A 17,410-nucleotide genomic window follows, 5' to 3' on the forward strand; every position below is an offset into this window, starting at 1 on the left:
AATCTGAAGTCAGCAAACACAATTGGCTGATGACGTAAAGAAGAGTAAGAAAAAAAGTAGTAAGACAGCACCTCCGGTATTTTGAACACTTTCTGAAGCTTATATAGGAGAGTCAGTGTTTCACAGATCACGTCAAACTTGTTTCACAGCAGAAAGGCAGATAGGCTGTAAAATCAGCATATATGCACACTGCAGTATTTATTAGTAACAAGTCAAATCTTCATCTGCATTTTTAACAGTGTTGCAGATTTCCTTAGTATTGTGCAGCCCTAATCTGTACAGAGCCAGGCCTGTTGTTTCTGCTGCTTGCAGACTTTATGCTACGCTAACTGGCAGCAGTTTAACAAATCATGCAACTCTAAGCAAGAAGCTAAAAAAGTAATTTCCCAAAATGTCAAACCTTACCTTTGATGATGACTAAATACTCAACTCAAATATACTTTTAAGGTCGCGATCTGCTGCAACCGCCTTATTCCTAAATATATTTGATCCTAAATGTCAGACTTCAAGGAGCCATATCTGACAATTTGCCCTTTTATGGATCTCCTCCTATATAACTTGAATTAATTCTTGCTGTGCCCCTGAAGCCACCCCTGGGTGCCGTGTCATGCTCAATAAACTACTGCTGTCAGAGCCACTTTGCAGAGTCGCTGTAGAGGTGCTGCACTCTGCCCCCCTCTCTGGGAGAAAGCGGCCTGTTTCTAAAATGATTGGCCTCACAACAGAAGAGCAAACTCTGAGGATAGCTAGAGGGTCCCAACTCTTAATTTCTTGTGATGATGTGGTGAGCCTCCCTACATCAGCCCCACAGCCTCCAGGGCCAGTACACTCATCCTTAGTGACTAAAGGTTCTCTGACATGTTGCTGGACTTTCATCCTGTGTTTTCCGGATGCTGTATCCAGATGGCAATGTTTAATGAAACAAGAAATATCTCAGCTTTAGACAGCATGGCGTCACAAACATGTAATGTGCAAATATATTTTTTTTCTTCAGAAGATGTGAAAAGCGTCAATCCGCTCTCTGACTGACACATTTCACTGTTTGAAAGGGGAGTGATGAAACTGGTCTGATTCACCAAAACAGCAGGAGCCCGCAAACCACTGTCATGATGTCAAAAACTTAAAAAAGTAGCCTTTTTCTTGATCATCGTCTCTTTTGATTTTCTTTTTTCTCTTAGGGGATGTATCCAACTGTCTTTGAAAAAGTCTCAAGTTCTCTAGACAAATGTTTCCTCAGCCTCTAAAGCTGTGGTGAGCAGTCTCATGTCATGTCTTCATTTGTATCAGTTTATTTTCTCCATGGAAAAATCGACATTACTCAACATTTCAGGAAATCCATCAAAGTGTGTCAGTAGGTAGGATTCTGGATCAGCTCATTTTCAGGGGCAGGTTAGTTGAAAGAAGCAACACCACAGTGAATGTTGGACAATAGTAGATATGCGTCTGTCACAAGCTGTCCAAACGTGTCCATCAAGTCATTATTCATGTTGCTTTGATTACAAGTCAAGGGTTGTTTGCTTTTTAGGACTTTATTTAGAGATAGGACAGTGGATAGAGTCAGAAATTGGGGAGAGAAAGTGTTGAATGACATGCAGAAAAAGGAGCAACAGGTCGGATTCTAACCCAGGCTGCACGCTCGGAGGCATATAGCGTTCATACATAGGGGCATGCACACTTACCACTAGGCCACCAGCACCCGTGATGGTCAATTCCTTGAGGCATAACTCTTGACAAACGCACAAAACATGATAAATCTAGGCCTGTCCTCAAGGAATGCAAAACTGGACAAAACTTACTTTCACAAAGGGGAAAGCAAGAGTTCCCCCATAAATGATATTAATATATGATCCTGTACAGCATCGTCAGTTGATGCACTCTGGTCTACTTTATATTGCACTACCACAAAAACATTTGAGGAGAAATCTATTTTTTTCCCTCTGAGTTTCTCCTTTCTCTTTGTGCTGTTGGTTGTTTTATACACAGATTTGTATTCAGTTTTCTATGTTGCAACCTACATTTTTTTATTGGCTACAAACAGTAAAATAATTATCACAATCAAATTTTAACTCATTGTCCTCATCAGTAGCAATGTGCATGTGGATATAGTTGTACTTTGTGAAGAGTAAATGTGACTTTCCGCATCATTACAGTAAGTCAGCACTCCTTACAGAAGTTGTCCTTTTGATCTTCAGTAAAAAGAATATTTTTCATGTGGACAGAAAAGCCTGGTGTGAATAATACATTGTTGCAGAAGCTGCGTGTTCATATGAAATGAGCAATGAATAAACCATTACTACATACATAAAACATCGGACATATGTTTACTTCACGTGTGTACTTTACAGCATTTGGTACTTAACTTCAGATCTCACATCTTCTTTGTGCTTCTTTGTGTTGTGATTAGACCAAAATGATTCTCTTGATTTGCTAGTTTTAGACACAATCCTGTCTCATTCAATTCACTGATGATGCAGTAAATAGAAAAACATCATTAATTACTGCTTGTTTGGATTTGCATCTTCTGTAACAGGCTGTAAAATGATTTACACTGTTTACACTAAAGTAGCTTGGTTTGTTATGAAATCTCCAGCTCTCTGTTTCCTCAGTCAGAGGAGGCCCACAAAAATTATATCCATAAGTCATGATCAACACAATGAGTGAAGTTTGAAGTTTTTGTTTGACCAGTAATGGGTGAGGCCCAGTATCTGGAAGCACTATAATGTGGTGAACTTTGCCTTTACCAAAATAACAGACATTGTGTGTAACTGTGCATGTTTGGTAGATAACGTTTTTACCACAGATATTAACGGACGGAGCCCAAGTGATGTCACCCAACTGGAGGGGGCTTTGGAGTCCAAACGATGGCAGGCGCTATGATGGAAATGCTGTCTCACCCTAACTTTCAGTCAATCTACTGACAGGCTAAGAGCTGGGGCTGAGTCGGGTTTTAAGCCTTTGTCAAAAAATGTAACCCCCGTACAGTGTGTGCCGATCGAGATATCGGCTCTTTTAAGCGGGATGTGTATTTGACTTCTGGTGTTTCTGCAGCCAGCTTCATGTGGACCCTCGACAGACTGCAGGATTTTTCCACATTGGCTTCATTTTTCAACACCGGAGGTTGCCGCTTGTGTTTAACCTGCAGCTTCTACCATAGGCATTTGTTAACAAAAGCTTACACGATCGAATTTGAGGGTTCAATGACATTATCAAAGGCATTCATGGTTTGGTACTTGAGAGATGGGCTCAAAATATTCTCACCTCATGTTGTTTATCGCTTTCTAAAGACAGAAGAAATGTTCCACTTGAGGGTTTTTAGGGGTTACAAAAGTTGTCAGATGCAGCCACACAACCACCTTCAGATCTTGCGTTGTAGTGACATGTCTGGATGTTTCATACAAAAGAGATCCAAAAGAGGAAGAGATGGGTGATGGACAAAATTGAGGCCTGCAGTCGTGTTCTGTTAAAACACTTAATAAGAGAAAACTTCTCTTTTTTTCTTTTTCCTACAGAGTCGTGCTGTGTTGCTGAATGGGTGACGAGCTACCAGTCACCTCACCAACCCTGTGAAGCTCCCTTCCATCGCACCGTGCAGGACAGGGTCCCCCCAACAGAGTAGCAGGAATGTACCAGGAAGTGGCATTCCTCGCTGGCAGCACTGAGCACCAGTTCACCCCCTATCACTTCAACCCTGTGGAGAACCCAAAGGAGGTCACCTCCAAGAAGGGTTTATTCTACAAACGAGCTCAGCTACTACTTCAACCCCAGCCTCGCAAGCAGGATGGAGATGAGGTCGGCCTGGCTGACGGCGCAGCCATTATCAACGTGGGGGGCATCAAGTACCGCATTCCCTGGTCAACACTGGAGGAGTTCCCCCTGACACGACTGGGCAAGCTGCGCGGCTGTAGCAGTGAGGCCGAGATCATGGATTTGTGCGACGACTACGACGACAGCCGAAATGAGTATTTCTTTGACCGCAGCCCGACTGCTTTCCGCACCATAGTCTCTTTCTTAGCAGCGGGTAAGCTACGGCTGCTGAGGGAGATGTGTGCCCTGTCCTTTCAGGAGGAGCTGCTGTATTGGGGCGTGGAGGAGAACAACCTGGACTGGTGCTGCCTCAGAAAACTGCGGCTCAGGCAGGAGGAATACAAGGAGCTGCAGAGGCTAGAGGAGGAGGAGGCCGAGCTGACCTCGCCCCAGTCCTGCGATGAGAGCCAGCAGCTTCCTGGAGTGGTGATGCAGGAAGAGACCCGTACAGGAGGCTGCATGCGAAGACTGCGGGACATGGTGGAGAACCCCCACTCTGGCCTGCCAGGGAAGATCTTTGCCTGTTTGTCAGTGATATTTGTAGCCATTACTGCTGTGACGCTGTGTGTCAGCACCATGCCAGATCTCAGAGAGGAGGAGGAGAGGGTGAGTTCACTCAGTCTATTCACTGATCATTTTCAGTAATAACTTTATTCATTCACAGATTTACATCAGTTACACACTGCATCCAAACTCATATCCGGTGTCCTTTGTTAAATCTCTGGAATGACCATACCGCTACTGCACGTTCTTTATCAGCAAAAGCAGCAGCATTCAGCATTAGAACCATTTATCCACCATTGTCATTACACAAAGGTTCAAAAGACAGTCCTCTCAGATTCTTTTAGGTAAGACAGGATCAAATTACCAGTTTAATTCAGGTTAAAAATATACAGTAATATACTGCTCTTACAGCCCAGTGTGGCTTTTAACTGCAGAACAAAAGTGAATAAAATGACATGAACAGATTTTGAAGATAAACACTAAGGTTATTGCACTACACAACACACATAACTTTAAACTAAAGGCATTCGGATCCCAGGGTTCCTTTTCCCTGCAGCAGCCTCAGGGATGTGAATGCTTTACAGCTGCTACAGTAGGATTCAGATTATGTTGATGCAGCAGCCCACATACAGAGTCTTCCTGGGCTTTATTGTAAATCATAGTGACAGAGGGGAAGGCTCAGGGACATTGAGGCTTCCAATCCATTCTCTTGAATACCAGATTATTGTGTTGCTCCCTTTACTGTTTCTGCAGCATAAAGTCCTTCAACACGAAATCCATGTTCTCCCAAATGTATGCAGTAATTGACAGTGAAAACACAACATCACGATGTGCTAAAAAAAATGCTGTTTATTCAAACATCTTTAAATGAATAATCTTTTTTGGTTTTGGGCTTCAGTTCTGTAAAATCCCACGGATATTCTCTCCATGCTGTTGATTTGTCTTGACCTGCTTCCAAAAATGCATGTGAAATAAGCTCAGATGAATATGAAATAGGTTCTCATTTATTATATAACGATGCAATGATTATGCAAATTAAAGCCATGAAGCCTCAATCCGTACTGTACAAGACTTGTTTACCCAAACCTCATGGAGACCAGCTGACCGGTAAACAAATTAAGAGCTGCAATGGAATACATTCAACCATGTGTGTGAAATATATAATGTGCATATCTTACAACAGGTTTTTTTTTTTTTTTACTTCGGAAACAAAATGAAATATGTGACACCTGAAGAAGTAACAGGTAACAGGGTCATGAAACCAGATTTCTGAACTTCGATGTGATTCTAGATACCTGCTTCATTACCATGGCAACAAAAATATAAGTTCTAGGCACCGGATATTGTGAAGTTTCTTGCTTTTGATGTATTAAAATAGCAGACAAAGGCCTGCACGCTGTCTAAATTGCACAAGTGTGTTGACAATGTTTCAGTACCACAAAAAGTGCAACATATTTGTGTAGTTTCGACCAGTGGTTCTCAAGCGGTGAACGCTTTTTAAACATGTTTGTTTTGTCCAGTTTCTCGCTTATGTCACACGTTTCGTATCCTCTGAGGTCCAAACTGCACAATTTTCCCTCAAGAAATCTGATTTGTTTCACCAGTTGAGAACCAGTGGTTTGGAGCATGCTCTCCTTCTTTTTGCTCATGGACTCTTTTGATTAAGAATATGACTGGAGGTCTGTATTTTTTTCAGTAGTAGTAGTTTTCCGTAGTTTATGTGACGTTTCACTATTATTGCATTAATGGAGATTGTATTATTTTAGGACACATGGTATCATAAATTATCACAGTAGCAAACATTTTGTCAACCTTAATTGGTAATAGTTCAACATTTTGGAAAATATTTATATATTCTTATTTATTTTGAGTTAAATGAAAAGACAATAGCAGTCTCATGTTAGTGGAGGCGGGGTTTTGAAAGACCCTCAAATGAAGGGCAAAGAGCTAGACTGCTTCATCTAGACTGAAACAATGAAGAGGTTTAAGAATGAGGTCTGTGTGAACAAAGAAGATTGGTTGTAAAAATTGGTTGCAGCTGTATGTAAAAGCTCCTATTTGTATTTGCATGCACATTACATTATAACTCAGCATTTTGCATTTATTTCTTGAGTCAGACATCATTTTTTGAATCAGTTAAACATGTGCTGCCCTTTTAAACTTATATTGATTAAGAAACTTTCATTGATTCATAAATGATCAATGTCCTACACCAAGGTTTGTCACAATAACACATTTTCGCACTTCAGTACAATCCTTGTAAAATAAAGGCACACTCCTGTAAGGTTGCCAACCATTTTGTGCTATTAAATGGTAAATGGACTTGAGCTCTTATAGCGCTCTTCTAGTCTTATGACTAGTCTTTCCCAAGGACACATCAGACATGAAGCTGCATTAGCTGGGGATCAAACCCCCCAACCTTCCGACTTTACGAACTGAGCCACAGCACAAAGCCAACACTTCTAACTAAGACAACGCCCTCTCCATTTTTCTTAAAATATGGCAAAATATTACTGAAGATCTGAAGTTTTTGTAAAGCTTTGATGCTTTTCAATACTATTAATCATTCAAATGATATAAATTATATTGTATCATTTTAAAACATTTTGGTATCCAAAAAAGTATTGAATAGCTGATGTTTAGACAACCTAACTTATTATAAAAAAAAAAACCCTGATATACATATTCTCAACTCATTAACCTTTATGTGGCTTCTTGAACAGTAGCCTATTATGCCCCAAAAGTTGCTTGCTCATTTTTCTTTGTGGAAAGGTCACAAAAAGGGCAGAATTCTTGTCTTGTTGTCATCTCAGTGAGGATGTTCAGCTTTGTTCTATTGTGCTTTGAACCCAACATTAATGCTTTACCTCACCAATGGTATCTGGCAACCCATGTTACAGATCTAATCACTCTTTTGGCAATTATGAAAACGGGGGGTTCCATTTCATTTAAAGCTGAGTTCACTTCAGTTTGCAGCATGTCCTGCCCTGTTTTCTACACACCTGTCCTGACTATTTCTGTTGATCTGGATAATACAGGTACATGCCATACTTCATCTGTTTGATGATATGCCAAAGCTAAACCTTTTGTCTTAAAATAAAAATAAAACATATTGCTCATAACTAACAGCCTCTGGCCGCTAATCAAGTCTGAAAGTGAGAGCAGAGCTCATCCACTTGTTGCTGCATTAAGCTCTCATCCTGTACAAGGAGAAATATTTCTACCTCTGGCTTTTGTTCCCACTAACTACACATGTTGTCACCGGGTGTGACAAGTGGAGCAGAAAAGCATATTAGAGCTGACGATGTCATCCTCCCCAGCCTATTCATGTCCTCCTTTGCCTTGGAGACTTCAGAAGGCCTCGGAGATCCGGCTCCACAGCGTCTTTGTGTTGCACTAATTCACATCTTGAATGACATCAGCAGACCAGAGTATGATTAAAGAGGAACACTGCAGCCTCCTCTGGCTAAGATATGTCTTCATCAGCAGGGGGGGGGGATTGTTAGCAAGAAGTTCTTCAAAGAGAAAATCAATCACGACAACAAAGCGGGTGAAAGCTGAACCAAGACCAGCTGAAGCATAATCTCATTTTCATCTCTAATTAAGTGTCATAAGTCATCAGACGCCTGTATGAATCTGCAGCTTTCATTTTTTCAATCCAAAGAGCAACAGGTGTGATTAGGGACCCACTGTATTTAATACTCTTGATGTTTGAAAACAATGTAATCTAGGCACTAATTAACCAGCCAGACAGACACACCTTTAAGAATTTATGTGTGGTTGATTAGGAGGGAGTAAAAAACTCTCCTCCTGATGAGACATAAACACAAGGGTTAATAAAGATAATGAGGTGGCTGTGTCACTTTTTGAAAAACAAGCGTTACGAAGGGAGCCAAACCACAATGATCCACTTCTTCACATATTCTTAACTGCAATAAACACTAGAGAGGGCAAATCAGAACAAAGTGCCAACCGCAGATGCCAAACCAGTTAATATGAGAAGGCACATCAGTGAAAGAACATTGCTTGGAAAAGTATTGTGAGTGCACTTACAGCCTCAGGCTGTCTGGAAGTTGGTCCTTGTGCTCATGAATGAATAAAGCATGGAAAAAGGAGACAAAGTGAACTTTCTCACGATAACTCAATTTGAAAAATAGGGTGTTAGAGCCCATGATTGCCGGGTGTTATAATCCAGCAGTCGTGGTATATACCATAGTGTCAGACAGAACTGGCCGTGGAGTGTCTCCTCATTTCATTTCCATGTTAGGAGACGTGTTTGTCCGAGCAGACATAAGCTCTGTGAGTGGCCGTTGCTTTTGGGATTGTCTTTATTCACACACATGTCAGGCAAATCATTCAAAGAACAGAACACATGAATCCAGCTCAACTTGCTGAATTGCTTTGGCTAATTACCACATCACTTTCAGCTGAGTCCACCCACTCATCCCCCTCCATTACACAGCTTCCTAATGTTCATTAGCTTTGATAGCCAGTCATTTGCATCTGCTTAGATCTCTCTATGCTTATGAAAGTAATGAAATGAACGCTTCATCAGATTTATTTATTGTAGTATATTGTATTTTTATATTCTATTGTTTTGTCATGTATAGTTTTTTGAGGTTTCACTTACGGCTCCAGCGTTGTTGGTATGAATGCAACAGCACTGCACGTTACCCAAGATTTCCACATAATCTGTGTTCCGCGATGCGGAGCGCAGCCATAAGCATGCTGTACACACATCACAGGAGAACTACAAGATCACGCAGGAATAAAGAGAAAAAAACATTCATTTGGTGCCTGTTTTGCCCTAGTATTGATAAAGTGATGGAAAATATGGTTGTGAGTCCATATATCATGTTTTATTTTGAAATTGACCGGACGCTGTGTGCGCTTCTTTGTCTGACTTCCTGTCAAGGTTGTTCTATTTTGTCAAGTTTGACGCGTGCCTGCAGCGTACTCCGTCGAAAATAGACTCGCAGCGTATTTGAAACGTATTTTGGACCCCGTCAAAACGAGACGATTAATCTAAAGGCAATATCAGTCAATAAATGTACTTTTGATACATTATCAATGTGACATTTTTGGTTACTCATGGTTCCTACTTACACACCAAGCAGTTAGGAAGTAACATTAGCACTAACCTTGAGTAGTTTATGGAATTATTCACTCGACTTTTCGCTGATTTGGTGGTCCAGTTACTGCAGAGAGCTGCTGACTCATTCACTACAGAGTAGATCACTTTTATCTGTCTGCCATTTGTAATCAGGCAGGTACGGGCGCACATTGCATAATTCAAATGAGAAAATATAAATTTTCTCTGAATTATGAGTTAAGTTTTAATGAAGAATAAAAAAGATAAATTATGACCTGTTTTTCTGAATCGACGATTACCTCAAGACCTAACAGAAGCTCACATTTAGACCACATAAAGTAGCAAACATACCCAGACTGTTTACTTTAACCCAGTTTTATTTTGGTTTTGGTTTGAATCAAAGGGAGAAAGGGTCTTCAGGTAACATACATGCTTGCTGAAGCAACTTATGTTTGCAGTTCAGATGCTAACCTTACTCTGAGCTGTCAGGATCAGCTCTGCTGCTGATAAGACTTCATGCGTCACTGATGTTAACGTGATGCATTAAGGAAACGCATTAAGGCTGGCTATGTTATGACTCGAGAGACATTAAGAGATAAAAGCCGTGATGCTGTTGTTGTGCCGAGAAATGCAAGCAACTCATTATATTAACACGATATACATCTTCATTTTACCGTGGAACTGAGACAAACGCAATTTCGATTCCACTGTATGTCTGGCATATTTTGGAATTGACAATAAAGTTGACTTTGACTTTGACTTAATAATTCAGAAAAACAGAGCAGATGTTTTATTTTTCATATAAACGTAACTCATGATTCACAGATTATTACCTCGTAAACTTGGAAAAAGAGAAGATTTTAATTCTCTCATATGGATGCAGCACACTCTCGTAGACAGGAAGTGTAGAGCTAGTTTTAGAGGGGGTTTTTTTTGCTGAAAGAAGCTGCCATATACAGTATGGGATTTCTAATACATTTACAAAAAACATCACAGTGGGGGTTTTTTTTGTTGACAAGAAATCAGTTCCAGATTCACAAGGTAAAATATACAGTTTTTTAGCTGCTCAATGTCACAGAATGTTCACAAGAAAGCCGACTTCAAGTGTGTCCTTTGTAATGATAGGAAGGTATCTTATCAGTTACAGTTGCCTGCTGTGGGTGAAAAAAGTTGGAGGCCAGAAAACCTAAACAATGAGACGAGAGATGGTACCGCGCTTTATAGAGTTGAGGGGAACAGGAGAGTCGGTTGCTTATGATTCTTTGTTGGTCTGTCAGCATGAAAGACCCCTTTCGCCTATACAGTCATGGAAGCCATAAAAGACACTCAAAGCATCTCAACATTTTTATTTGCCAGTAAATGAAATCTCCTCATGAAGCAGTCAGACGTGAGGATTCCAGTCTAAATTAAATTGCACTTTGAAACAGGAGGGTAATGCAGCCTTAATCCAGGAAGTGGACATGTTTATGAACTCATTCTTTTGAGCAGGAGTAGACAGTTCGGGCAGAAACCAAAAGTTTTCCAAAAGCTACATGCAATGGAAAGCACTTAGCCTGGCTGTCTAATCTAATGTGGCTCTTAGAAAAGCATTCAGTGGCTTCAGTGGAGAGACCTCTCTCTATCCCCCTTCTCCAACACACAAGGCAAAGAAGAAGCAATAATGCCGTTCACTTTTCATGGTCCGTCTTCCACACCCTCTGAATGAATAGAGGATTAAGAATCTCAAGTGTTTGTCCATTTCTTCCTTCACAATCGCTTACTCTGCTCCCATAAGCGTCTTTTAAAAGAACGTGTCCTTGTCCCATTTATCACCAGAAAGAGCCCGACTGTGGCTCTCACCTTTCAGTGACTTAGCTTCTGCCGTAGAGCTCTGTACACTCCATTCATATGTAAATCCTTGCCACTTTAAAGTACAACCCTGCCCAAGTAATATATCATCAAAAAAGAAAGCTGGAGCGCAGAGGGTGTGGAGGGGCGGAAGAAAAATGTGTGCAAAAGCAGAAGGAAAATTTAAGCGACTTCTGTCTATGCTGAAAATACGAGGTGCACATCATTCATTCCCCCTGTCCGAGAGTTAAAAAATACTGCTGTTCAGATGCAGACTAATGTGCAATCCATCATGGAGCTGATGATTTGTGTTTCTCATCCCATGTTTGGTGAATATTTTTTGTCGAGTAGAGGATGGATTCCTTTCTTAAGTACAAACTGTAAATCACAATGGGAATATTTCTATTAAAGCTACAACGTCATCACACCCTCTGTACTGTCAGTTTCATGATGTATAGTTGATGAAAAGAGTGAGGAAAATGTATTGCATGGAAATGTAATGCTATATAAAGCATTACTTGAAGCTGTGTTGCAAGCATTGCTTTCTGCTTTGCATTAAAGTCAGGCATGGTCAATTCTCAAATAGATTGATTAAAATGTAGTTATTTTCAATAGAGCTATTTATGGTAGGATGTCAGGCTAAGTGAATAACAGCATGATGCAAAAACAGTCTTTCAATTTTGCAAGACAAAGATTCACAGTGAGTGATATATTTGACTGTTAAAAAAACAAATGGATGAGATTTTCCAATAGAAAACTCTACTTTTGCAGGTAGAAGACAAGTTCAGCAAAGAGATAAGTAGTACACCTTTGTTCACAGGGGGTCACCGAGTGTCATACAAACCCAAAGTTCCTGCAGGAGGTTCAAATTTGTGCCATTTGAGCTTTACCAAAAGCTTAACCATTAAATCTTCAAAAGAACCATTTGAAGCCACTGTACTAAACTTTGTGAGGGCTTTACATTCCCTTGACAATAACTGGGGTATTATTTGCAATCAGCAGTTCCTTAGAATATATTTGTGTTTTATTTTTAAAAGAATAGTAATTCAATATTTTTCTGAAATAATATGTAATCAAACGACTTGCAGAGTTTCTTGACTCGTTTTCAGTGGCTCTCACCAGCTCTTATATAACACCAAGCAAGCCAGTTCTGCTTGCAGACAAAGTGAAAGTTAAGATACCAGTTATGAGAATCTCTCCTTTACAAGATGATCTGATTCGTCAAAGACTTCGCTGAGTTGTGACTAAGAAAAGTGTTTAATTTCTGGGTCTGCTTGTGCTGCTGCTTGCTAGTGTTAGCATCTTAGCTAAACTTTAGTCATGCAGTCTCACTTGGGGAGATTTTGACATGCTGTGGTTGTACTGTGGCGGAAGGTTATGAGGATGGTAGTGTTTTTGTTTTCTTCGAGTTGCCATTGCTTGCTCTAGCGAGAAAGTTTGTCTTAAACAGTGAAACTCATATATATCTTTCAAGGGCTGGCCTCAAAATACACTTTAAAAAGTTTCCCATCGGTATGCGTGATACAAGAAAAATATGCAATGTGTGATGAAATTATTTAAAATTGCGATAAATAAAGAAAAAGGACTGCATTTAAGTCAAACTCACTTTGTGTGTGTACTCCTCTTCATATTTTATATAATATCATTGTTTTTTTCCATAGGTTTTTCTTACCATTCAAAATAAATTGACTTTTTCTTTCACCAATAAATCTGCAATAATACAGTAAATCTGAGGGCAGCTTATAGTTAGCGTTTGCTACATCAAATTGATGTGAAAGCATTAGGGCTGGGAATCTTAGGTTGTCTCACGATTCGATTCAGAATCCATTTTCGATTCAAAACAATTCTGGATTAATTAATCCATGGATTCAAAGTCTATCGATGAATTAGGACATACTTCAGGATCTACTCCAGTCATCTGAGAGACTGGCTGAATTTTCTTGTTGCTCTATTTGACATTCTACTGAGTTAAAGAGCTAGCAGGGAGGGACCGATTAGCCCAAAAAAAAATAGCTTTGGAAGTTATGCATCGATTTTAAATCTTAGAAGAGAAGAATCTCGATTTTTAAATCAATCGATTTTTTTTCACCTCTAGACAGCATAGTTTGTTATACCTAGGCTTCTGACCAATAGGTGCATTACACACTGAGTGAGAAAGCTCTGCTTGACTACATTGAAAGTTGTTTTTATTCATGCGATAAATTCATCGTTGTGCGATGTATTTATTACGAAGGCTCATGTCAAGATAACGATAAAACGCTATCAATTACTTAGCCCTACCTCCTAGTTCATCATCTTTATGTGGACAATATAGTGCTCTGACAGCATGATAGCACAGCTCTGCAATGCAGGTTACCTCTGTCCACATTCAGAAGCAAAACAAGAGCAGACAACGTGGAGCAGTCCAACTGTATGGGCGTGTGTGGGCCTGAATATGATTGTGATTTGTGTATTAGACCTTGAGACGGAACAGATAGCTGGAGAAAAAGGTTTGTTTTGGGGTATTTCTTTATAGTATGGGTGAACTGAGCCTGTAGAAATATGCTAAAGGTTAATGGACTCTTTATGTTTGAATATTGATCTCACTACAGTACCTGCAACTGCCATAATATAAATCATTTTACTCCAACAATTATCTTTCTCTCCTTCATGTGCTTTAGCAGTTCAGTGCATTCTTTTGTTTAACCTATAGAGCCTTAAAACTGTGAGTAAAATGGTTGGAAATGTAGTTCATCAACCTTTTAGGTGACTTCCTGTGAACAGAAATGCTTCAGTTGAGCTTGCTCTAATTGCTCCTCCCTGCGGAGCTGCAACACCGCCTGCTGATAAGCCACTCATCACATGAAGATTGCACGTCATTGACTTAAAGTATTAGACAATCTCTCTCTTGTTACCATAGAGGCATTTGCATTTGCAAACATTGCAGCTGACGCATTCTCAGGGCCAATGAGAAAACATCCGGTAATGTCCAAAATGTTTTTTAAATTGATTTTTTAAAATCAGATTAACCTATAACGAAGCACTTTGCTGTCTGGATAAGCAAAGGTACTTTGAGTGATGGTCTCCTGGGGGTATAAGGGTGTAGTTTTGCTGATATCTAATCCCAACATGGTAAGGATTTTGAGTCCCTAGAGATTAAAGTTGTGTCTAAATGTGCTGCACATGTAGTACAATGATCGGTTTTAAGGATATTATTTTCAGCCTAATTTAATTTTTCATAATTCTTACCCATTAAAGTAAACACATTCTTCCTGCCATGGCGTTGTGTTTAATCAGTTTGTCTCTTTGCTTGATCACAGAAAACGATTCAGCTGTAGAGAAGCACATGTGGATGTTGCACCTAAACCACTTCATTAACATTTACATTACTCCCCCTCTAGCACCTCTCAGATACAGTGATGTGTTATTAGGAGTGTACACTTGTCAGACATCAGCCATCTGTGATACTTTAGATTAGGTTAGATCTAATGAATCTATAATGACCCCCATGGGGAATTTGTGCTGTCCAAGCTGCAGTGAACATAAATAATAATAATAATGATAATAACTTTATTTATATAGCACCTTTAAAAACAAATGTTTACAAAGTTCTGTGACAGACAGAGCAAATACAGCAACACAGCAACAGAACAGAGATCAACAGAGGGGCCAAACAGAGAGGGCAAAATTGTATAAATGCAAATAACAGGAATAAGATAGATCCAACAGGCAGGTATGGGGAGGCAGTTCAATACAATGAAGGAACATTAGTTTAAAATCAACCAGGAGAGAACAAAATTAAAACTGAGGGAGAGTGGACGACATCACATCACAGGCTGTAAACACAGAATGAAGATAAAAAGAAGGGATAAGCGGGACATTGGTTAAATGAATAAAGCAACAGAGAGCTGACGAGTTAAACGATAAAAGGAGTAGGAATTAAAAAAAAGACTAAGAGCAGTAAAATTAATAAAAGGAAGGGATACATTTAAAGGCTCAAACATTTAAAGAAGAGAAAGATAAAAAGGTTAAAAGGATTCATATTAATAAAAGGAAGGGATGTATCTTTAAAGGAGAAATCACATAAACATGACATACATAACAGTGTATGGGCTTACAGAGTGAAGACACAGGGGTCCTGTTGTTGCAGAGTGGACAGCGGGCTGTTCATCTTTACCATTATCTGGTGTCCAGAGGGAACAATGCATTAATGTGTTCAGAAGTGAAAATAGCACAGCACTAGATGCAGGTGACACACATGCATAAAGGCCCTTTAAGAGAGGGAACATTGTGGTTGAATTCTGAAACTTGCTAAACATGGAGGTTTTGAAGATTTAAGGGGGTAAAATATCCTGGTCCAGGGAGGAACAGAAAGCGGTTGTTAAGGCCATAAAGTTCCTCTGCCCTCCCCGAGAACTGACTGCAATAAATTCATATTGACAAGCAACAAAACTGCTTGGGTTGAAGCCAATGTTCTGTGTATATGAGTTATAGCAGTGTTTGCAAGCCATTGATAAACAAATAAATGTTGTTAATAATAAAGAAAAATGGATCACTCTCTGTGGCAACAGAGGATTAGACCTACTCATCTTGCAATATATGATGTTTATTGAAATCTTTCTAAAAAGTTCCGGACTTTTTCTAATTATTGAATCTGAGTATGAGCAGAATAACCTTAAAAGCTTCTGCATCGTAATCATGTACGGAAACCACCAGAGGAACTTAACCGAGGCTCAGACGGCCTGGTTTGTAAGGACAATGTTGAGGAAATGTATTATTATTCGGTCATTTTAAGAAATGATTAGATACTGAACAGGTCACTAAGCTGTTAACTTAATGGAAACGTTGGTCTTTTTTGTGTAAAATGACCACAGCAAGCTCCAGACTCTTCCCTGAGGCATGTTTATCTCTATCCTGCTTTTGGAAATGGTGTCTGTCTCCTTCTCAGTCATCCAGTTTCTAACATTTATTTTTAGTCTAAACCTTCAGTGTCACAGATTTCATGTGACCTGAAAGTCATTTTTTAAGGGTTGTGGAACAGGACTTAAGATAAGAATAGGTAAATAAACTTGACAGTATATGCAAGAGTTCATGTGCTGACTGGTTAAATAAGCTCTAATGGTTATTGAATATATCATTAACTGTGGGGGGAGCCTGTGACAGGTTGTCAGTCTTTTACAGGGTTATAATTAGACACAGATACACAATATTTCCTCTCTGGGCTTAGTGGGCTATGCAAAGTATCCAGTTTACATGAACTGCAACAGAAAGGGACAAGAATTCTGCCTATGGAAATGAGCCTCTGTTAATATTTGTGTATTGCTGCTTTGCATACTGATGTTATATAGAAACAAGGAAGAGCTATTCGCTGGTTTTCAGCTGTTTCATCTTTTTGAATCAAAGTTATGTCTGGCCAGGGATTTTTTTTCTCAGAAAATGGTTTGTTATAGATTTTGGAATCCTACTTCAATTCAGTGATCAGTTTGTCAAATACAGTACCTGCAAACATTAATGACACATACTCGCTCTCACATCAGTTTTACTCTGTGTGCATTTATAATGACACATACTTACATGCTAAGTTAAATTGACAATAAGAGTTAGGATGCGATAGGATAATATATATTTTTTCCACCCAGTACCTCAGTGATGTCACCCATTGGTTACTGAAGGGACACATTCATTGACATTTTGCAATATTGAAAATGTTGTCTCAACCTAACTTTTGGTCAACTGAGCACCAGCAAAGAGATGGAGTTAAGGCGGGCCTTAACCCTCCTAGCCATCAGCCACGACATGTTTGCTTGCGCTCACATCAGTCACGCCCTTAATTATTCATGACTCTTATCCTTCCGACTTCTAACTTCAAACTTTTCAGACCAAATTTTTTTTTTTTTCTACCAGGCTGTAAACATTTTTATTTCTGCTGTCAAAATGGGCATTTTAGAATAGGTGTGTATGTGACTTGCGGCGCTTTTGCAACCAGCCCACATGTGGACACTTGAGGAGCTACACTCTTTTTGCACTTCACATTGGCTCCATTTTTTCAACACTGGAGGTTGCCGCTTGATTGTCCTGTTAAAGCTGCAAATGTTAGTTTGTTATTTGAAAAAAAAAGTCCTTTCATTAAAACATGTATGAAGTCCTCCGTCTAAAATATGTTGTAATTCCAAATTACTGTAAAAAACAAATCAGATCCCTCAT

At 39.5% G+C, this 17,410-nt stretch overlaps 1 protein-coding gene across 1 annotated transcript in view; it reads left to right on the forward strand.

The window, feature by feature from the left end:
* Positions 1 to 17,410, forward strand: part of kcng2 (potassium voltage-gated channel, subfamily G, member 2) — a 35,387-nt gene that overhangs the window by 7,313 nt on the left and 10,664 nt on the right. Inside the window, exon 2 of the mRNA XM_020644102.3 lies at positions 3,510 to 4,410. Within this exon, the coding sequence (XP_020499758.1) occupies positions 3,622 to 4,410 (789 nt within the window). The 5' untranslated portion in view covers positions 3,510 to 3,621. The remainder of the gene's footprint in view (positions 1 to 3,509; positions 4,411 to 17,410) is intronic.

The sequence above is a fragment of the Labrus bergylta genome, chromosome 19, assembly GCF_963930695.1.
Source record: "Labrus bergylta chromosome 19, fLabBer1.1, whole genome shotgun sequence".
Lineage (NCBI taxonomy): Eukaryota > Metazoa > Chordata > Actinopteri > Labriformes > Labridae > Labrus > Labrus bergylta.